This window comes from Triticum aestivum, chromosome 1D, assembly GCF_018294505.1.
Source record: "Triticum aestivum cultivar Chinese Spring chromosome 1D, IWGSC CS RefSeq v2.1, whole genome shotgun sequence".
Classification (NCBI taxonomy): domain Eukaryota; kingdom Viridiplantae; phylum Streptophyta; class Magnoliopsida; order Poales; family Poaceae; genus Triticum; species Triticum aestivum.
This window is the reverse complement of record NC_057796.1, coordinates 229,085,245-229,107,087: the sequence shown is the minus strand read 5'-3', so window position 1 is coordinate 229,107,087 and position 21,843 is coordinate 229,085,245. Positions and strand designations below refer to the sequence as shown.

At 40.3% G+C, this 21,843-nt stretch overlaps 2 protein-coding genes across 2 annotated transcripts in view; both read right to left on the bottom strand.

The window, feature by feature from the left end:
- Positions 1–262, bottom strand: part of LOC123181151 (ubiquitin C-terminal hydrolase 12) — an 8,964-nt gene extending 8,702 nt beyond the window's left edge. Inside the window, exon 1 of the mRNA XM_044593386.1 lies at positions 77–262. The gene's annotated coding sequence lies outside the window, so the exon portion shown is untranslated. The remainder of the gene's footprint in view (positions 1–76) is intronic.
- A 1,084-nt stretch (positions 263–1,346) lies between these two features.
- LOC123181150 (DNA-directed RNA polymerase I subunit 2) lies at positions 1,347–16,028 on the bottom strand. Its single transcript, XM_044593385.1, has 27 exons — positions 15,667–16,028; positions 14,991–15,064; positions 14,697–14,816; positions 13,459–13,535; positions 12,982–13,045; positions 12,800–12,870; positions 11,808–11,885; positions 11,678–11,723; positions 10,689–10,869; positions 10,544–10,596; positions 10,389–10,465; positions 10,181–10,298; positions 9,545–9,629; positions 7,806–7,918; positions 7,342–7,469; positions 7,186–7,265; positions 6,775–7,016; positions 6,506–6,670; positions 6,258–6,422; positions 6,071–6,145; positions 5,211–5,314; positions 5,056–5,131; positions 4,077–4,199; positions 3,821–3,964; positions 3,199–3,411; positions 2,264–2,515; positions 1,347–2,135 (listed from the first exon to the last, which is right to left on the bottom strand). The coding sequence occupies exons 1-27, from the start codon at positions 15,863–15,865 to the stop codon at positions 1,695–1,697; spliced, it is 3,564 nt and encodes a 1,187-aa protein (XP_044449320.1). The 5' UTR covers positions 15,866–16,028; the 3' UTR covers positions 1,347–1,694.
- Between the last annotated feature and the right edge of the window lie 5,815 nt (positions 16,029–21,843).

Genomic DNA, 21,843 nt, shown 5'->3' with positions numbered 1-21,843 from the left:
AAGTCGTCGTCGAAACCCTCTAATCTAGTAATCTAGAAGGCGAAAGCAAAAGTCAGAGAGAGGAGAAAGACCTCACCTGGAGTTGGGGGCAATGACGGGCTTCCTGGGACGGCGTTTGTTGGAGCTGCGAGCTGAGGGGGTATCCTAACCACTAACCAAAACTCGTGGATTCCGGGATTTTAGTGAACTATATATGTCCAGGGGGAGAGGACTCGAATAGAAAGAAAAAAAAACAGACAACTAGCAATCTCCAATACGTAGAGGGAGGACTTTTGACTAACTAATCAGTTTTACCCAAAAAAAAACTAATCAACCTAGCCCTGATTACTCTGCGACTCAAACTTGGCAGAGCTTGCGACGATGTGTTGGAGTTCATGGGGCAAATCTCCAATACGTAGAGGGAGGACTTTTGACTAACTAATCAGTTTTACCCCAAAAAAAAACTAATCAACCTAGCCCTGATTACTCTGCGACTCAAACTTGGCAGAGCTTGCGACGATGTGTTGGAGTTCATGGGGCAGACGATGATGTTTTCCTTGGAGGACAGGACCTGGACCAGAGGATCTTCGACCACTTCGTCAAGCTGATCAACCATGACTTGTTCCTTAAAGTCATGGCATTGGTGGAGAGTGCCATGAGAAAGGCTCAACTAGACAAGAGCAAGGAGCTGATTGATGGCGTTGTGCTACTTGGTGGAAGCACCATGATCCCCAGGATTCAGAGACTCGCCACCGATTTTTTCATGGGAGGAAACTGAAAAATATCAATGCGTTGGTCGGTGATGCCAGACCAAACTGTCACTCTCGGAGCTGCTCTTCTTACGGCAAATGGGTACCCATACATGGGAGGCGATAGGCTTCTGCAGGGATACCCACTGGTGTTTTGCTTACCCAACTTCCGGTTAACCTAAGCATGGCGTTGAATGCTTGCAGTGAGCAAATCATACTCCTAAGTAGTACTCCGTATCAAGGAAAATTCATAAATGCTGACATTTTCCTCGGAACACTATCAACGTTAAAATACTTTGACTTGGGACAACCAAACTATGCCTTCTAAACCCAGCCCAAGGGAGTACCAAAAATGCTGCAGAGTTTATAGTTTTGGGCCCCAATAACACTTTCCTACATGATAATTTTGTCATTGAACATATGCCGTCTGTGACTGGGCAGGTGGGGAGCTTGCTTTGCGTGTCTCTAAGCAACTACGAACTGCCTGGTGAAGTTCTATCAAGAAAAATTTCTCCGGACAAACCACCGGAACCGCAGGTCCAATGCGACTTTGAAACCTCCAGGTCCAGGACCAGGACGAGGCAGCAGCACAACCAGGCCATCCTGTCTGTCACGGTGAGAACCAAGCGGAACATATACATAAAAATTCAAAAAATGTCCGACTTTAGTTACGGAATAAATACAATGCAACTCGAAATCACCCTTCTACTTCTTCGCCCTTTTCATATGTGACCGAATAGTGCTGCTGGTTCTGTTTTGATACTGAGTAATAACTAACCATGTCAGATACGGAGTACAAAGCAAGGAATGTATACTTCAAATTATCCATTGGATGTTTTTTTTGTACAACAATACAACACGCAAAATCTCCCCCTCTAAGCAAGATCCAAAAATGGGACGAGATAGATACTCTTTTTCCACTTAACAAAGAATGTCCTGCATATGCTTCTCCTTTCCTTGTTCCTGCTAGCAAGATTCGTTGCTGGGAGGAGCTTCTCTCCTGTTGCTGAGCCGGAGATCCAGCTTTATGTTCATAGCCGCCAGCTCGGCCGCCAGATACCTGAAGACGTACGGCATCGCCACCGTCTCCATCCCTTTGTTTGTCTGGCAGGCCTGGCACGCGAAGTTCTTTGCAGGCCTCACCGTGTTGACACCCAGCAAGTGGCGTTTGGATTTCTTCTGCGTGTCCGACTTTATTACCGTCGCCGACAGGAGGCTTCCGCAAAGGGAGCACACGTCCGCTACGTGATAGTCCGAGCAGGTATGGAGCCTGTCGTGCAAGAGATATGAAGCGCCGTGAGCAAGGAGCGCGTCACGCTCCATCTCACCAAACCGAATCCCTCCGCCGTGTTTCCTTCCTCCTATTGGCTGTTTCGTTACTTGGTCTATACGACCTGTGGTGCGAACCTACAAAAAAATTAGCACGTCAGTGACAATCTGCAAAAAGAATGGCAACGAAACCGTTATGAAGGCAAACACTTGTCAGGTTATGCTTGAGAACCATGTGTTATTTTTAGTATAAAACAGTTGCACACCTGAAATTTGTCTGAGACCATATGACGAAGGCGTTGGTAGTAAACAGGTCCAATGAAAATCTCAAATTGCAGCTCGGTGCCAAAAAGCCCACTGTACAGGACCTCGGTTCCATGATGATTAAATCCATAAGATGCTAGCATGGGACCTAGTTCATCCACAATAGAATCATATTTACAACGATTTTCACCGTCCTCTTTGACTGAGCTTGCAAAAGGTGTAGCATCAATGAACTTCCCATGTACACTTCCAGCCTATGGAGACAAATGTCAGTCACTGAAGGTGCAAAGACGCATTCTCTAGTAAAATATTCAAGCTAACATGTTATCCATCATTATACGAAGTTTATTCTTAGACAAAAAGTAATCCCAGCATCAGATATGTACTTCTCTTAATAATCTATCAGAAATCAGAACAACAATTTTGTAGGACATGTGAATTTTCTTACTGGCAACGACGAAATTTATTTCGAAGTGTTTCAATGTCTCAAAGTAAGAAGGGGCATTTTCACAGCAAAACAAGGGCCTGATTAGAAACAATCCATCACCCCAAATATTAATACGGTTATTTCTGCATTGATGCAATTTCGAGTTTGGTGGTACAGAAGCATTACTCTTCTTTAGGGAACTCCAAATAGACGAAAAGCTAAAGTTGCCACAGAGTAAGTGATAAAACACAAGGCCAGCAGGGATACATAATGATTCAAAGCACCAAACATGCCAAGCATTATCATTGCATCAATACACCAAACTCATTCTATAGTTTTGTGCGTATCAGGAGAGGAATAATTTAGATATGAAAAGCAAAGCTTATGTGGCATCAGTTCTACTTGATTTTAGCAATTCCTTTTCCCTATGGACTAACCCAGTTGCTATTTATTTAAACATGCAATACGATATTGGGTTATCTCAATCTAAGAACACAAAGCAAATATCACCTTTGCTGCTATGGACTCTATAAGCATTGCAATCGTCATTCTTGAAGGAAAAGCATGAGGATTAATGATGAGATCTGGCCTCATGCCGGTATTTGCAGAGAACGGCATATCAATGTCAGGCCACAACTGTGAACAAACTCCCTTTTGCCCATGTCTACTGCTGAACTTGTCACCAATTATAGGATTCCTCTTGCGACGCAGACGAATATTTACCTGATAAACACATAAAGGAGAAAAGCACGCGAGATAAGAAAAAACAACTCTGAACACTTCTCAGAAACTATTTTCATCTAAGCATTTGAGAAATTCAATGTACAAAATACTACTCCCTCCAATCCATAATAAGTGTCGCAATTTTGAACTAAGGTTGAACTAACCTTAGTTCAAAACTGCGACACTTGTTTTGGATCAGAGGGAGTACTGAAGTTCATTGGTTCATAAGAAGTCATAGGTTTTAATTGGTCTGGAGAAATTAAGAAGAGTTTTTCCCTCTTGTAGCATTTAAGCATACACAAAGTGCCACTGTAAAACAAGCGTTTGAGAAATCCATTGGTTTACAAAATCTAATCCTAGTAATAATTTAAGCAGCAGCTTTTTTAACTTGAGGTGGAGGTGCACTCACCTTCTGCAGGGAACCTTTTGAATTTGTTCCGTTGAGAGCAACATAGTCAATAGCTGCTGGCTCTGTCCCCTTTAGTCTGACTGGCCTTATTGCACCGGTGAGTGTATTATATATACTGTAGTACTGCTCATATGGAACTACTGTCTGTTCACAGAAAATACATCTCAGAGTAAGGACAATACCGTAAGAAGAAACTTGACCACTTCTCCTTCCTCTTGAAACGGGAAAGACTTAATTCATACAAATAGATCATTACCTCTCCAACCCGAGGAAGGCCATCTGAATCAATTACATTGTCCGTGTCCCTCGAAAGAGGGCTTTTGGCAAAGATTTCTGGAACATTTTCTGTCCTTTTTGCTGACAAGTCAATGCACTCTGTCTGCAGGAAGAGTTCGCAGAAAAGTATTTATAAAATTTTGAGAAGTCAAGGCTCATACTTTTGAATTCTCCTAAGATCTATTTGTATATGCGATTAAAATAGCATTAAATAATCTCGATGTAGCTCATCTAAATATAGACATACAACAAGATACACTATGTATGCTAAGAAAACTACAAGTGTTCTTAGTGAAAATAAAGTGTATAGAACATGTACAATTTCAAGTTCTACACGTTTTCACACTGAAAATACGGTGGAATAAGAGTACGGCACTTATGTTCTAGTTTCTCAGAAGATGAAATGAGAGTGGTAATTTTGTTCCATTTTCTTCAGAGTTTACTGTATGATGTCTAAAATCTGGAGTTCATTCTATGTTACTTCAAAGGAGACAAATCTGATAAATTACCAGAGAAAAAAGGAAAACCAAAGGACAAACGCTACTATTCACAGCAAACTGATCATTTGTGATTCTTCAAACACATGACGAATCTGAAGTTGTAATTATAGAAGGGAGCCAGACAAACATTCCAGAGAGAAAATCAGAATTTTTCTTATGTATATGCGGCACAACTAAAGTAGACTTTGTTAGTGTACTAAAAGGGCGATCCCACTCATATGTTGCCAGAGAGAACCATTGACTGGTCATAGAAAAAAAAAAGACTACATCCCATACCTTGCGAAAGGTGGGGAAAGCAAAAACTGCCTACAGCTGTTTAGGCTCTATAAAGCATGCTTTGAAACTCCATAGATATTGTGTGAAAGAAAAGGTTCTAAACTAGACAGCATGAATTTATGCATGACTAGTGAAGTTCTTATAGATAACAGAACAGCTCACAGCCTCACAGGCCATAATTACCTGGAAGATATCTCCACGGAACATCCCACGGTCAACGGCTGATTTATTTAAAATCATGGCATCCTCCATGTCATAACTAGATTACAAGAACAATTTATCATGTCCAGAAAATTTCCACAAATAATCATACTGCCGTAGCATGATAGAAGGCTTACCCTGTATATGATAGCACCGCAACAATGGCATTTGTTCCTGATGGAAATTCATCCATATGATATTTTTTATATGTAGCTGTTCGAACAATTGGTGACTGAGGAGTCTGCAAGCCAAGAAAGATGGTTTTTAAGGAGACAATAGTTTACAACAAGTGGTGTTAATTGTGTATGCAGGGAAGGGGCAGGGGAGCAGACGAAGTGTAAGCAAGAGAAAAATTAATAGAGTTACTCGGAAATCTATCCTATATTGTAATAATAGAGACAGATAGATGACATCATATTGGTAGAGCGGCGCGTGAAGGCTGTTTGTGTTCATGCTTAATTTTCCTTTATTAGCTCTTTCATGGCAAATTCTCATTCACAAAGAGATGAACCTTCTGTCATCCATGGAAAATATTAACCCTTCAACTTGGTCACAAGAAATCCCGACAAAACTTAATTCTGTATTTGAACAACAAGCCACTTGAGGAGCTCCGAAGTCTGAGTGATTTTTACTCTACCTACTTTTAGTATTTCATATATTTTAAGAAAACTATTGAAGGCTTTAGAAAGGCACTGGATCACCAAATTCTGCTGGGGCCTGGATGAGATACAGTTGGTGCGGATACGTGACCAAATATTACATTATGCACTAGAGTAAAAAACAGCCAAATTATAGCTCTACCTAGTGACATCTGATAACTGTCTGCTACAAATTCACAAAACCCAGGCTTTAGATGTATGCTCATAGGCAGTTCAAATTATCAACTCCTTAAGAAACATATAAAGCTGATTAAGCAAGTATAATACATGTATAAAATTTAAACAAAGACAACTCATGAATGCACTGGTCATTTGAATATGAAACAGGCAAAACAAACCTGTAGATGGAATGCCTTGACATCTGTACGATATTTTAAAGCTTGGCCACAAAAACCCATAGTTTGCTTTGCCATCTACAGAGAATAGGCAGGAGGATTAGTCAGTCCAAAAGAGAAGAGCCTCGCCCTTATTTAATCATTATGCATGATCAATTGATCATCACATAGGCAATATAAGACTATTGACCTGGCATTGGTACATGTTCCGAGGACTTTGGTTGTGATCAGACCAAGGAGTCAGATTTGCAACTACACTGAGAATGGCAGTAGGGTGAATTTCTTCATGTGTCGCAGGAAACTCCTTTTTTCTCCCACCGTCCCCACCATCAGGACATCGTATCTCCATAAATGCCTAAAATATAATTAAAAATCAGTTCTCATAATATTAGTGGCAAGTGAACTGATATGAGATTGAAAGAATTGATCAAAGGAGACCTGTTCAAATGGTCCAATAAGCTCAATACGTGGCTCTCCATCAGGTAGGCTAACCAGATTTTTCACTGGTCGAACAAATCTTGCAGGACTTGTAAAAAGATAGAGCCCAGGATAAGCCCCACCAAGACTTAAGGGAACATAGCCCACTTCTAAATCCTCCGGAGTCTAATGCAGAATTTGGAACATGATCCTCTGAGTTAGTGCTTTACAACAAAATATGTCGCTCACATGAAAAAACAAAAAAACTACAAATATGTAAGAGAACAAACCGCTGGGTGTGCCAGTAGCTTTAATCTTCGAAGATAGTTAACTACTTCCTCAATCTTAGCAGAAGCAATAGAACCGACAATGCATCCATCCAAATGGACATGTAGGATCTCCGGGGGACCAGTATGCTCCATCTTCGGCAACAACGGGATCATTCCACCACGAACCAATTCAACTAAAAGCTTATCCTTTATTTTCTGAAAATCTTTAATTGCCCCTTCTGAGTTGTAGCAGGATGAAATACCTGGAAGTACCGACGATTAACTAATGGTAAAAAGTATAATACGCTGACATTCTTAGCAGCACTACTCCCAATCCCAAGAAGCTTTGCACACGCATGCATCATGTTGGCAAAGACAACAGAGAAGATAAAAAATTCAATCCAAAAGAATGACAACTTGTGAATATCTTACGGCATATGGAAGTCATATGGTTCAGTAAGCCACAAGGCTCTCCATCCGGTGTATGAACTGGACACAGGAAACCCCAGGACCTACATAGAAATTCTCAGAACAAGCAATGTTGGATGCAAGAAAACAATAATATAATAACGTGTGAGGATCACATACTCTGGAAGTAACTTTCTAACAGTTGTTGTACGCATTTTAGCAAAAGAAGAACCCCTATGAACAGAACGAAAATGTGAGATATAGCGATGAAAGTTGAGTCGCTCAGCTTGAATGGTCATCCCTTCTCTCTGAAATTTAACAAAGAAATGCATATTATTTCTCAAAGTGGCATGGAATAAACATATAAACACTGACAACATAAGAACAGAAGCGGCTTGGAAAAGATCGATGCCGTCAGCATTGACATCAAAATTCCAACAGAAAAATGGATCAGAATTCATAATCTTTGTCAAGTACCGTCTTTCTCATAATCAGAAGAAAAGGAATCAATTGCGTCAATAAAATTCCAGGGAAATGATGTCTTACAAGCTAAAACTATTATGTGTCCTATAATAAATGAAGTAAATGAAGTAGGCGCTGCGTTTTCTTTTTAAGCAAAGAAGTAGGCATCCCAAGGGGCACACCTGTGGAAGATCCAACATTGATTGTGAATTCGCTCTGCCAACCTTTATCAAGGTCTCAATAGCTCTGCCTACAGATGTTGTATATTTACTAAGAAATTTCCTAATCTCCAGTGCTGCACAAATCAACACATACGATTAGTGAAACATAAAACATGCCAATGTACTGAAAAAATAACTCAGCTAACAAAATCCAACAACCACATCTCAACCTAAAAACTGGTGCAAAAGGGCCATTAAATGGTGAGTAAATGTAAATATACTAGAGAAATGAACACCAATTGACCCAAATCTGGCCAATTTAGACTGCTTTATTGAGCTAGTTTTTTGTTTGCTGAGTGCAATCATGCTACTTCATTATTCGGTGTTCAGCTTGTCTGGCTTGTGGTATTATCTAACTGGTCAGAATAACCAAAACATACAACAGTGTTCATCTCCTTTAAGCCCTAGGGTCCAAATCCAAAGTACATCACCATGTCAGCACACATACTTAATAATATTTTATAAGCTGGGGCCATTTCACAATTTTAGTGCATGCATTAGTGATTTATAAATTGCGATCTGTCCTAATTAAAAAATGCCCCGCCTACACTCACATCCAGATTCCCCGGCCTTCCAAAATAGGACTTCTCGATACCACTGAAAAGGTACATGATAAAATTGTCGATTTGGTCTATAAAGCAGCTACCAATTGACTAAAAGGAAGATTCTCTTCTCCATACCAATCATATTTCAACAGAAGGGATAAAAGAGTGAAGACAGAATTCACATGCTTGTGTTACCCTGAAGTTATCTCCATGGCATTTTATATACTCACGAGAAATAGTATTAGATTATCTCTCAATAACTTGAAGCTAACTAGAGATCCTCATTACAGAGTTCAAGCAAGCATCACCATGAGATCTTGAACTGAATATACTTAAACAATTCAAGGATATGCAACACACCCTCCATTCCAACATATAAGGTGTAATTAGTTTTTTCAAAAGTCAAACATGTGCATGTTTGACCAAGTTTCTAGAAAAATATATCAATATCTACAATACCAAATTTATATCATTTGATCCATCATGAAAAATATTTTCATATTTTATCTATTAGTTGTAGATGTTGATGTTTTATTCTCTAATCTTTGTCAAACATACAAATGTTTGACTTGCACAAAAATTGATACACCTTATATTCTTTAATGGAGGGAGTTGCTATCCCAGCCCTCTTAAATGGTTATTTTTGTGGTCCGGTTAAACATTATTCTAGATATTTGTCAATGAATTGTATGGTTTCACCTCAGAGCATAACTCCAGAGAATTAGGATACTTGCAGCAGATCACACTTCCCTTAAGAGAGCTAGTTGGGCGAGTGTGTCAGGCAAGGTGTGCTTGTTATTGCATGATCATTAATGCATCAGTAAAAATTCGGTGTACTCCTCTGAAAAAGAACCGAAAGAAGAATCTCGGAAATGAACCAAACTAAATTAAGTGCACACAACACATTCTTCATATTGTAACCAGTAAATAAAATAAATTTATAATTCCAAAAATGTTTCATATATCAACCTATATATTATCACGACAGGATCTTGATATTCCAAGAGATCAAAATAACTATGGTACACTTCTACACAGATCCAAGTGTTATGGAACCATACGATCAGCAATTAGATCCTCATGTGGAAAAAAATTGCAGGCATATACACATTAACTAATGCTTTTTGGTATAAAACTTGAGTAGAATAAACATACAGTTATTGAGTTCAAAGCTTTTATTCTTCGTAATCTCTTCCATAATTAAACGCTTAGACTTTTGCAACCAATCTTGAATCCTATCCTGCAGATATAAAAGAAAACTTCAAGAAATATGGGAGATAGAAGAATCAAAAATTGCCCCAAGGAATTAATGGCACTAACATCAACATAAGACACACCAAAACAACAACATAAATCATGTGTAACACTTTTGTGTTGTATAAAAGTGTTGTTATGGGCATGTGAGACGCAAGTATGGACCTCTAAACTCTGGTAAATATGGTTTTGCTCCTCCTCTTAATGAAGGATGTGCAAAATATGCTTGTTTGCACCTTCTGAGAAAAAATTCCAGTCTATTTTCTCAATATTGTATTTATATAAGGAGCGATGTTGAAATAAATTCAACATCACGGTAGACAAATAAAATACCCTTGCAAATGTGGAGTGACGAAGAAGAATAAAATAGGAATTTAGAACATCGTAACGGTGCACTGTTATACTCCCTCTGTCCCATAATATAAGAGCGTTTTTTACACTAGTGTAGTGTCCGAAAGGCTCTTATATTATGGGACGGAGGGAGTAGTTCTATAGAACCGCTTTTCCAAAAGAAATAAACAAGGGAAGCTCCGTAACCTTAAGAAAAACTGTGATCAGGTGCCCAGGCAAGAGTGCTTCTTGGAATTGAAGTGCGTCAGGATTATCAGGTGACGTAGTTTGATCAACAAGAGCATAAAGTTTCTGCAGCATAAATCTAATGCAAGAAAAAGAAAGAAACACACGTGGTTAAAAGTAATCGAAAGGACAGAAATTTCATGATATGGTAACAAAAAAATTAACTCACATTAAAAGATTAAACTTTGCGTGGTTGTCATTTTGCAGGTGCACGAGAATATAGTCCTTGATAACCGCCTCAGCAACCTAAACAGTGTGGAATGGCCAAAGTGAAGAAAGATCCAAATATTAACACATGCAAACAAAAACAAAGAAAACACTCACGGTTTCATAATCATCTTTTTCAAAACCTTCCATTGCAGACCGAAAGTACTTGCCTGCATTTGAGAGATCATTAACGATGTCAACAAATAAGAGGGCTTGAAGATACTATAATGCAAAATAAATATATCAAACTACCAAAAAGTACCAATATGCACTAAGCATTGCGTGCGCGTGAAAAGGGACAGAGCTCTGACTTCGTCAAGAATTATTTGTGTCCTTTCACCAATTAGCTGAGTGCTGACAACTCCCTTTCCTCTTTCACGTTTATCACTGTAGCAGCATGTCAGGCTTGCAAATATTTCCCGGTCACTTGTATCAATAAGGGCCTGCATTGGTAGATCCAAAATCCAGTAAAGGCAGTGTACTTGGAACCAATGGTAAGGATACTGAGAACGTACCCTGGATATATTATCTATAAGATAAAAGCATGATCATTTGATAACCCAGTAAAAAGCTAAATACTAATACAAAAGGGGCACAGTACCTATTTAAACCAAAGGATACTTAGCTTTGCAAAAGATGAGGATGGAACTATTAAAATAAGCTGAATAGTGACTTTACAGCATAGAATTAGTTCATGATGTTAAGAATCATTAATAGAACACAGCTTAACAAAATGGAACACAGCAAATGTCCAACATTCTAAGTACTTTCAGGACTCCTTTGATTGAAAGGATTTTCATAGGAATTTTGGAGGATTAGAATCCTTAGGAATTTTTCCTATGTTGGTTGTTTGATTCATAGGATTGAATCCTATAGGAGTTTTTCCTAAGGATTTCTTTGTACTACTTCCCATAGGATTTCTATAGTACCCACTCAAACCTCTTCGAAAGAATCCTTTGTTTTAACTACGATGCAATCAAACAACCCAAAATCCTGTAGGATTGAGATGACCACGCCATTCCAATCATATGTTTTTTCTATTTCCGTGTTTCTAGAATCCTGCGAATCAAAGAGGCCCTCAACGTAATACAATGCCTGTCCCGGGGATCTACGATGAAGAAATGGAGATGAAAGTAAACAGATGTTGTTTTTACTCACATAAACCATGGCACTGTACACAAAATGAACGTTGATGGATTATAATTCTAGTTATGAAATGGTAAGCATCAGCAAATGATGATAGTATTCTACCTTGAGAACAATCCCAACTGGAAGGAGAATTTCTCTGCCTGCAAACCTATTTTGACCACAAATTCAAAAAGGTCAATTTGGGGGGAAAACCTTCCTTTCTTCGACTCGCTATGTACCAACACAAACTTACCAAAACCCTAGCCTTGCACTTCCATTTTGTAGGTAATACAACTTTACAGTCACGCTGGACTGGTCGTGATGAACACATCTGTTGGAGGGAAAATAAATGGCAATATCAAGTAACACAGTAAAAGCATACAGAAGAAACTTGATGCTTAATATAGACACCTCATCCATCCGAGGTTCCTGCTTAATATACAGAAAACCACACAAAAGATCTTTTTATCTCTTGTCCAATTTTTTAATAAGTGCCCAACCCTGGTTAAAACGAGGTTTTAGAAAAACAAAGATATGTAAGAGAAGGTGGAGGGACTTTAAGTCAGTAAAACCAAGGCCCTGTCTAGTATTTTGTCCCCACCATCCCATTAGCGCTTACTAGTGCTTGTGTACAAGAGACACACTGAAACAAAACTTGGTGACAACTTTCCAGCAAACTTTCCGAGTTCTAAACCATAGTCCATCTCAATGGTGGAAACTATGAACAAAGTTATTGTATAGTGGTATCTCACGGTGAATCCATACATTTCTGCTGCCACATGTCAGCTTAAGATGATGCTCATCCTATAATCCCTAATTCAAATGACAGCTTGAAACTTTAAAGTTATAAAGTATAAAGCATATCAAAAAAGAACAGGGTGCAGGTTTTGCATCCAGCTTGTCTGGACACAAAAAGGTATATTTTGAAGAAAATATCAGGCAGAAATCATGTCCATTTCCCATTAAGTGGCAAACAACCAAAGATACCATGATCTCAAGTTGATAACATCACCCCTGTTTCTTTCCAGTGCAGTGATGGACTCCCAAAATATAATGTGATCCAGATATAAGAGATGTCAAGCTGTTTCCAATCATTATCCAGTTCTGTGTGCAATATACAGTTATATTGTAGTAATGGACCGCTTATTTGTATTTTAATGCTTTAAAGTTAGTCTGCCGTGACCATCTAGTATAAGCAGAAAGTATATAAGCAGTTGGAAACTTAAAGAAGCAAGCAGACAATACCTCATCACCACTGCTTTGTCAGTGTATCCCGCACCACGTTTAATAAAAGCACCACGGACCATGCCCATAGGCTGAAAATTGACATCGCAAATTCCTCATCAGAAATGATGTTGTCTACTTTTTTTATCTAACAATAGTAGCCTACTGATATAAAGCTCCAAGCAATGGTGTGCCTGCCTTACATAATTACGCTTCTGTAAAATAAGAATTCGGATAAGTCTCTCCAAGCCACCACTTATAAAGTACCTAAAAGAAAATAGAACATGCATCAGAATAGTGAAATAATAAAAAGAGGGGACAATGTCAACAGCATAATTCAGGACCAACAAGAAGTATGAATAGTTTGACGCTGTACTAAATACCGAAATCATTTTTATTTACCAAGTACGATGCTATAAGAAAAAATTATAAGCCTTGGAACGGTGCAAAGATGAGAACACAACTTCAACAAAGTTGAAGAGTTCCATTTGGTAGTGCAGTTGCCTGCCCCAGAGAAGAAGTATAAAACACACTAGTGCATGCAGTCCGTACAATATCTTATTATTTGATTTTCAAACAAGCCAAAGATGACAGGTAGAGGAAGGAGTTGACAACACAGAAAAGAGAATGTAAACTGAAAGGGGAAAGTAAATGAACATGCAAGTACATAACAAACTCACCCGCCCATTTCTGTGGCCTCTTCACCGTGGTAGATCAATTTACGTGGATCAGCGCCTCTTAGGTGGCAAAGTTTTGACTGGAATAGCAAGAGCATAAAGTTCAGGGAAAAGAATCAATGAATGCACACAGAGGTTGAAACAAAATAATTTAGCACCCATAAATAAATAGTTAAAAAGATATTAAGCAACAACAACAGTTCTTTACACTGGCATAAAGAAGTAGTATATATACTACCTACATAAACCTTATACACTCCCAAACTACAGCTACATACTCCCTTTACACTAGATATTTGTGCACGATACGTGGGTGTAATTACACCAGTTGTAAGACAAATAACTCCTAATTTTATACTATTGTACAGTATGTTATTTTTCATCTGTCTGAAGAATAAGATAAATGCATAACAGTTGTCACAAGAACCCACAACAACAAAGCCTTTTAGTCACAAACAAGTAGGGGTAGGCTATAGTAAAGCCATAACATCTCGAAACCTAGTCAAGGTTCTGGCACGTGGATGATCAGAGCTTACTTCAAATGAGACAACATAACAAACTTCACGGCATAACGTGGACATTTTAATCACTTGCGACCAACTGAGCTTATAATAGAGTAATGGCTATTTTGAGGAGTATTTAAGGCCAAATGTAGGGAGGAACTCCTGACTTCGCTAGTTCGCTTTGCAATTGTTGGAACTTATGTGGGACCATATGTGGGATCATAGAAGGCCAAGCTCAAAAAGACACACAATGCACACTGATATGTTGACCGCAGTACGATAGACGAAGTAGACCATAGAAAGCCAAGCCCAAAAAGACACACAATGCATACTGACATGTTGACCGCAGTACAATAGACGAAGTACCAAAGCGACTTGGGTTACTTGTCTTTCAAACTTGCAGATTATAGGTTCCTAACATAACATCTACTCCCTCCATTCCAATGAATAAGGCATGCATGCATTTCAAAATTAAACTTTCACCATAAATACCAGCCAGCTGTGGGTTATATGTGACCAAATTTATACCGTTGAATTCATATTCGAAAGAAATTTTCAAGGTATGATCTTTAAGTCACAAAATATATATTATTGGTCTAATTTATGGTCAAAGTTTGATTTAAGAATGTGTGCCCGCCTTATTCATTGGAATGGAGGGAGTACCAAGAGCAAAGGAAATTACTTCAGCGCATGAATCAAAAAGTGAAATTAGAAGAGTAGTCAAGAATAGGTAACAACCATCAACATAATCGGCAAATGACCAAAATTGAAGGTTTGTCTGATTGGCGCCCCATCATTAAATTGGAAGACAGCCTCCACTTTGAATTCGCCACTATATGAAATTCTACCTTGCCTGCACTGCTCCGACAAAATGAAAATGGGAAAAATGAGTCAGACCTACAAACACCAGTATACATTTACGAAGAAAACTCCAATAACATAGCAAATCAGTATGGACTATGATATATTTATATGTGTCAATGCTTAAGATAAAAATGGATAAAATATTGCGAGGAAAAGAAATATATAAACCTCTTGCGGGTAGAGCGGTTGTTCCAACCGACCATCCTTCATCGGTGGGAGCACATGACCCTTCTCTAAGGACAGTACAGACAATTGTTAAGGAGAAGACAAAAGGAGAGCATTAACCATGCTGTTTTATGCATCGTTCACTGTGATATCCAAGTATCAATTAATTTAGCATGCCTTATAAACTGTACTGGAAATTAATTGGTTTCATGGTAATTAAGTATCGGCATCCAAAGAAGCAATAGACGAAAGCTTAATGTGTACTTTAGTAGTTCTGAGTTGGCACCAAGTACTATTTAGAATGACTCTCCGAGTTATTATCCTAAAGCATATATTAACTTAGCTACAGTCCACTGGGGTGGGTAACAAATGCAAATCCACATACAAAAAATGGGGGCCTGCGACCAGGAATACTGGTGCCGTGCTCCAGAAAATCTACCACTATGTCTTTTTGTTCACTTCTCTGAATACAGATGAAAGTGGCTGTCCTGCAACGGCTGCTAACCAGGCAAGCAAACGGGAAATTGGAAACTGATAGCGGGTACTACTTGCTGCAAGTCACGATTGCTAAAACCATATAGCTAACATAACAAGTACAATGACGAGCAGAGCATAAATCCGCAAAATAAAACATTTTCTGAGCGAGTGAAAACAAAACGAAGTGAAGCACAAAGGATATTTCTGAGGGTAGCGTTGGAGGAGGGGTCGGTGATCTCCATTGGGCGGATGGAGAGGAGCATCTTGTCGAGCCCCTCGTCGAGGAAGTAGTCGAACGACTCGATGTGCGGCCGGTACAGCTCCCGCAGCGTCGCGTAGTCCTCCTCCTTACCCGCCGCCGCCGCCGCGGCGGCGGACGATTTCCCGGCCGCCGTCGGCATGCCCGTAGGAGGAATACGGTGCGCTGGGGTATGGCACGAAGGAGTAGGGCTCCGACGAGTGGCGGCGGCGTTCGGCTTTCGGCCGGAAGGGTAAAACCCTAGAGAGGGAGGGGAGAGGGGAGGAGGCGGCGGGCGCGTGGGGGTTTAAGGCTGCAGAGAAGAAGACCCACGAGTCCACCGGCGCGTATCGGTTTTTCATAAAACCGGGCCCAATCTAATCTAAGCTGCAGAACACACATCGCTTATTTTTATTTTTATCCAAAATGATAAGTGCCACACGTTTGGCATTTATCAATTTGGTCCAAACACTGTTATTTACGTTCATCTTGACTGCATGAATCTTACAGCAACAATTTTCTGAATCGAGCGCCGCATCATCGTGCTGCTCGTCCGAACGGCCTCTCGCACGATCGCCACCTCGTAGTTATTTAAGCACGAATCTATTTTAATCACCCAAATGCCTTCACTTCTCATCCACCCCGCATTCTACTCCATTTTTCCCATCTTTGTGGCAGTTGGGGCGACGCAGAGGCGATTCCGCGGCGACTCTCCGGCGAAACCGCGGAAGAAGTGTCACGGAGGCCGGTTCCCGTCGTCGGGAGTCCATGCAGCCGCTCCATCGCCGGGAGACTTTGAAGCCGCGCAAGGTAACCGCGCGAACCCCTCGATGCTTCCCCATTTCTTCTTTGTGCTCTGGTGGCGGGTCCATGGCGAATCCGTGGTGCAATGGTACGGGATCTCGTTTCCCGTCACTGGGGAGTCCCCGCCGCGTAGATAGGTTCGTCGCGGAGTTGGCATTCCACTCGTGGAAAGCTCCACCCGCAGTGTCGCGCGAACACTCACTTTCTCCATGTTGCTCCTTTGTTTTTCCGTGTTGATTCCAGATTCCTTGACGAATCCATGAAAGAATGGTATGGGTGGCCGGTTCCCGTCGCCGGGGGGGGGGGGGGGGGGGGGGGGAGGGCAGTCCCTGCGGTGTAGCTAGCCAGGGCTCAGCGTTGAGGTTCTAACAGTGTAAATCTACAGACACATCGCATGTTCTGTTCAGTTTGTATGAACCCTATATTTAAATTGCTTTTTTTGTTGCAAACATTCGATTGAGATTCTGTAGAAGATTGTTTTTTATCGTCACAATTGGTACAAGAACATGGCATTTTTATTTTAATCACATCTCATTTAATTGTCATGTTACTGAATGCAAACATGGCGACTTCCTCTGAATTAGTACCTGAACACTTTGTCATATTGCTTAGGTAGAACATGGCAACTTCCTCCTAACCACAACCACTTACTTGTCATGTTTCTGCAGAAAAACATGAGAACTATCCCTGTGCCAGAACATGGAACATATACTCATTGCCATACTTCTGATTGAAAATATGGCAACTTTGTCTAAACCACATAACCATTACTAGCCATGCTACTGCATATAATCATGGCATCTTTCTCTGTTTTTTCAACACTTGACATGTTGTTTTCAACTAAATTACCATGTTATTTACTAGTCTTGGGCATGCCACATTACCTGCATTTTTTTTGTAATTTAGAGATTCCTCGCAATTTTTGTATAAGAACATGGCAACTTCTGCTCAACTACAACTCATCATTTTGACTTGTTACTCACTAGCAACTCTCCCTGTGCCATAAGCTGAACACTTGTTGTACTCCTTTCATAAGAACATGACAATTTTTTTAAACCGCAATCGATCATTTTTTTCATACTACTGAATAATAAACATGTCAACTTTCTCTGGACCAGGATGTATCAACTACCATGTCATTAAATATGAACATGGCAACTTTGGCAACTCTCCATGTGCCATAACCTAAACAATTGCCGTACTCCTACACTAAGAACATGGCAACTTCCTATGGACCATAATCCATCAAATGCCATGCCAGTGAACATAAACTTGGGTACTGTAGCTGATTTTTAATTTTTGTCATGTTGTTTCTCAACAAAATTGCCATGTTATTTAGTCATATTGGGCATGCCACATTTCCTGCTATTATGATGGGTTATTTAGTGTGAACGTTCAAGTTTTTGTGGCTTTCATGATGTCAACATGTAAATAGATATGAGGGTTCCCATGGATGTTTTGCGATGTCAGTGTACGCAATTACACCAACTGTTTTTTTTCATCACAATATGTGTATGACGAAAACGGCAACTTCCTCTTAACAACCCAATACTTGCCATGTGTGTACTCTCCGCTTCGGCCCAAACCTACCGATGACGGGCCTCGTCCGCTTGCTAGTCAGAAGTTAGTCTTTCTCTTTATACTTGAATTTGGAGCATAACATAACAATACTACTGAATAAAACCATGACAACTTTCTCTAAACCACAGTCCATCACTTACTATGGTACTGCATAAATACATGGCATCTTTTCTCTGACTTTCAACATTTTCATAATGTTTTCAAACAAAATTACCATGTTATTTAGTTATCGTGGGCATGACACAGTACCTGCATTTCATTCAGCGGTCTTCTTCAATCTTTGCAATCCACGCTTCGTCAGCCCCCCCCCTCCTACACCCTACTGCTTTTTTGTGTTTATCACTCTGATTTTCTGTCATGCCTGATGATTAAACAAGACATATGAACTACGTATTTATTCGTTTGCATACTCAACAATTGCCAATGGAGATGAAGTTGATATTGCAAAACGAGGAAGAACATGTAAATAATTGCCATGGCAAATACATTATACATCATTTTCCATAGTGGTGTTCTTCTTGTGCAACGTAGTTGCACTGTTTGAACAGTTTTCTAACTTTTTTTCTTTTCTCTTTTTGTGCATTTGTTCTTTTTTATAGCATCATGATTCGCAACCACCAGGAAGATGAAGATGACGACTTCATGCCGCCGCCACCGAATGATGCGGCTGGTTGCAAAAAAGACGGGAAGGAAGTTTGTTCTTGCTTTTCATCTCCCCTTTGATGGTTTATGCCTTTATTGTTGCAAAAAATTTATCAAAGTGAACATGGAAACATTCAGTTATTCCACATGGCAATTACAACACATTGCATACGACAACTACCTTTCCAGACTTCATGCTTTCTCTGCAGTAGCTGCCACATGGCAAGTTTAGCACATTGCACCTAGTTACCACAGTTTACTTCATACGGCAATACCAGCACACGGAACATGTCAACCTCAGCACCCTAAACTTTTTTAAAAAAACCACACCCGCATACATTGTATACTCCAAGTGGAACAAAGATTTTATTTATTTTTTCAGATGCACATTTGACAAGTTTTAAGTTTTTCTTTCTTATTATGTACCTTCATTTTTTATTCTTGTTGAACTGTTTCCAGAAGAAGAAACCACGCAAGAACGATTGACTGAACTGAACAAAGGATTCAGTTTTGACTAGAAGGCAGTTGTTGCCGAGATGGGGATGCAGGCATTGGTGGATGTCCGACGCACAAACTTAGTGAATACTGTGTGCGATCGGCTCAGGGAGATTTATGACCCTGCTTCTAGGGAATTTGTCATTCCGAGACATGGAAGGCTCCCTTTGAATGAGGACTCTGTTTTCTCCACCTTGGGTGTCCCCCATGGAGGAATGGAAGTCCCTTACCAGGTGGACAGCAAAGTTGAGGAACGTTTGTTCCCTTGATTGTTTCCTAGCGAGCAATCCATGTCTGCCAAGACTGCCCTTTGTGAATTCGTTGGCTGCTATGAAAACCCACGGCGATGTCTTCAAGATGAAGCTCCTCATGTACTTGATCTCGTCTGTCTTTGCGCCTACCATGTCCCTTCACCCAAGCAACATATGCTTACCTATCCTGGTACATTTTCATCAAAAAAAATTGCTTTCTTCTTTTTGTTGTCTCGTACTAACATGCTTTTTCAATTTGTTTTTTAACCGTGCACGCTATTCTTTCTGAATTTGTAGGACAAGCTGAAAGATGTTTAAAATAGGAATTGGTGTAATTTTGTTGCTGGCTTCCTTCATGATGCCTTCGCAAAAAAGATGTACTACAAGGGTTGTTGCCTTCTCCTAATGGTTAGTGTTTTCTGAAATGTTTACACATGGCATATTTTTTTACAATCTAGCGAATCCTGCATGGCTAATCTAGTAGATACCACATGGCAAATCTAATGGATCAGACGTGGCAACTATAGTAGTGTATATATGGCAAATACAGTAGGTCAGACATGGCATTTTTGGTCATGTCCACATGTCAAACAAATCACCTTTTAGATGGCAACTCTATTATTTCCCACATGGTGATTATAACATTGTTTAAGTGGAAATCTAGTGTGCTGCACATGGCAATTATAATATTACATACCTGGAAAACATAGCATATCAGACATGGCAAGTATAGTAGTTCATGCATGGCAACTACATCATTTCAGACATGCGAAATTTGTTGGAGATATGCCCTAGAAGCAATCATGTATGATGATATTTCCTATGTGTTTATGAATAAAGATAGTCCTTGAACATTATCAATGATGTGTATCAGCAAGTACGTGACTTGTTCATGGGACTATGCATTGTATGATGAGTGTCCTAAAAGGTCCCTAGTCGAAAGGGCTGTGTGGACGTGCAGCCGACTAGACTAGCATATGACACGGTGGATCGCTCGGTGAAAGAACATGCGGTGCCCCCATGTTTAGTTTTGGTAATCGATGACAATCTCTATGGACTAATGGTTGCCTTGAGTTATATTTGAAGGATTTGTCCATAGGCATTTCTTGAAGTTCATGTGGTGGTTTCAAGGAGTTTATGTGGTGACCAAGGTGTTATTAAGGAATCATCCAAAGATTGGTCATGTGAGAGTTGAGGTTATTGCAAGCATGTCTTGGAGAAGAAGATTGTGTGATCATTCATGTATATCTTCAAGACATCATCCAAATGAAGAGAGTTGAAAAGATTCATGGTTGATCAAGACTAAGTCAAGAGTGAATCAACTTGATCAACTCACAAAGCGTAGAAGATGTACCGAGAGGGATCAAGCGATCCCATGGTGTGGTAAGCATTGTCAATTACGCTTTGTGTACTAACCCATGATCTTCGTGAGAGTTCTTTATGGGATTAGGTTGCGGTGTGCAAGTTCAAGTGAAGCATCATGAAGAGATCAAATGCTTGAAGCTTGCCGTCCATTGTGGTGACAATGGACTTGTGAAGATGTGCGGAAGAGTGGCTCACCCATAGTGGAGCATGGGGGAGCAATCAACTAGTCTTCATCGAGCCAACGCAACCAAGAAAGGTGGTCCAACTTGCGGGAGTCAAGATCGTCATCATCTAGCTCAAGTGGACCATGTGCAAGGCAAAGGTTTGCCCTTGGTAGGTTTTCTATTTTACCGGTCTCATGATGGTAGTTGGGAGACCGGGTTATAGGATCGATTGCCGTACTATCAAGGGGGGCTCCCGATGAGTAGCTTGATCGTATTATTCGTAGAGAGCTCAAACCATTGCATCCTTGCATCATCCTTATTGGTTCTTGTTTGGTTCTTTTCTTTGTGAGTTTTGGAGCTTATGGTCATCTTGATGACAAGCTCGAGTTCATCGAAAACGGAGTTCACTCGCATCTTCTATGATGTTTTTGATGTTGGAGGTTATGCCGGTTCTTCTCGGTTGGAGGTTTCACTCCTCTATTTGTTGGCATACCTCCCCTGCCTCTTCTTACTATAACTAGTCGTTGTTTTGATGCTACTCGTCTTCCTCTTTCCAACAAGCTTGAGTTTGCTCAATTCGGAGCTCATATGCAGAAGTTATGGCAGTTTTGGTCCCAACGGTAGTACCGCGGACCGGAGCGGTAGTACCGCTTGGGTGCTACCAGCGGTAGTACCGCTCCAGAGCGGTAGTACCGCTGGTAGCCCCCAGCCGTAGTACCGCTGCGGTCTCGTACTAGTACCGCCTCGATTCGAGGGGTCTTTTTTCGTGTCGGGTTCTACGGTACTAGCCGCGGCAGTGGGGGCCGTAGTACCGCTCATTTGCGGTAGTACCGCCCTGC

Bases quoted from the DNA above. Each gene is read 5' to 3' on its own strand.
- LOC123181150 (XM_044593385.1), bottom strand. From the start codon at position 15,865: ATGCCGACGGCGGCCGGGAAATCGTCCGCCGCCGCGGCGGCGGCGGCG. The intron at 9,630-10,180 runs GTTACGGAGCTT...TTATATCTGCAG, and splicing joins TGATCACAGTTTTTCTTAAG to GATAGGATTCAAGATTGGTT. The intron at 7,470-7,805 runs GTGTGCCCCTTG...GTTAAATTTCAG, and splicing joins CAATGTTGGATCTTCCACAG to AGAGAAGGGATGACCATTCA.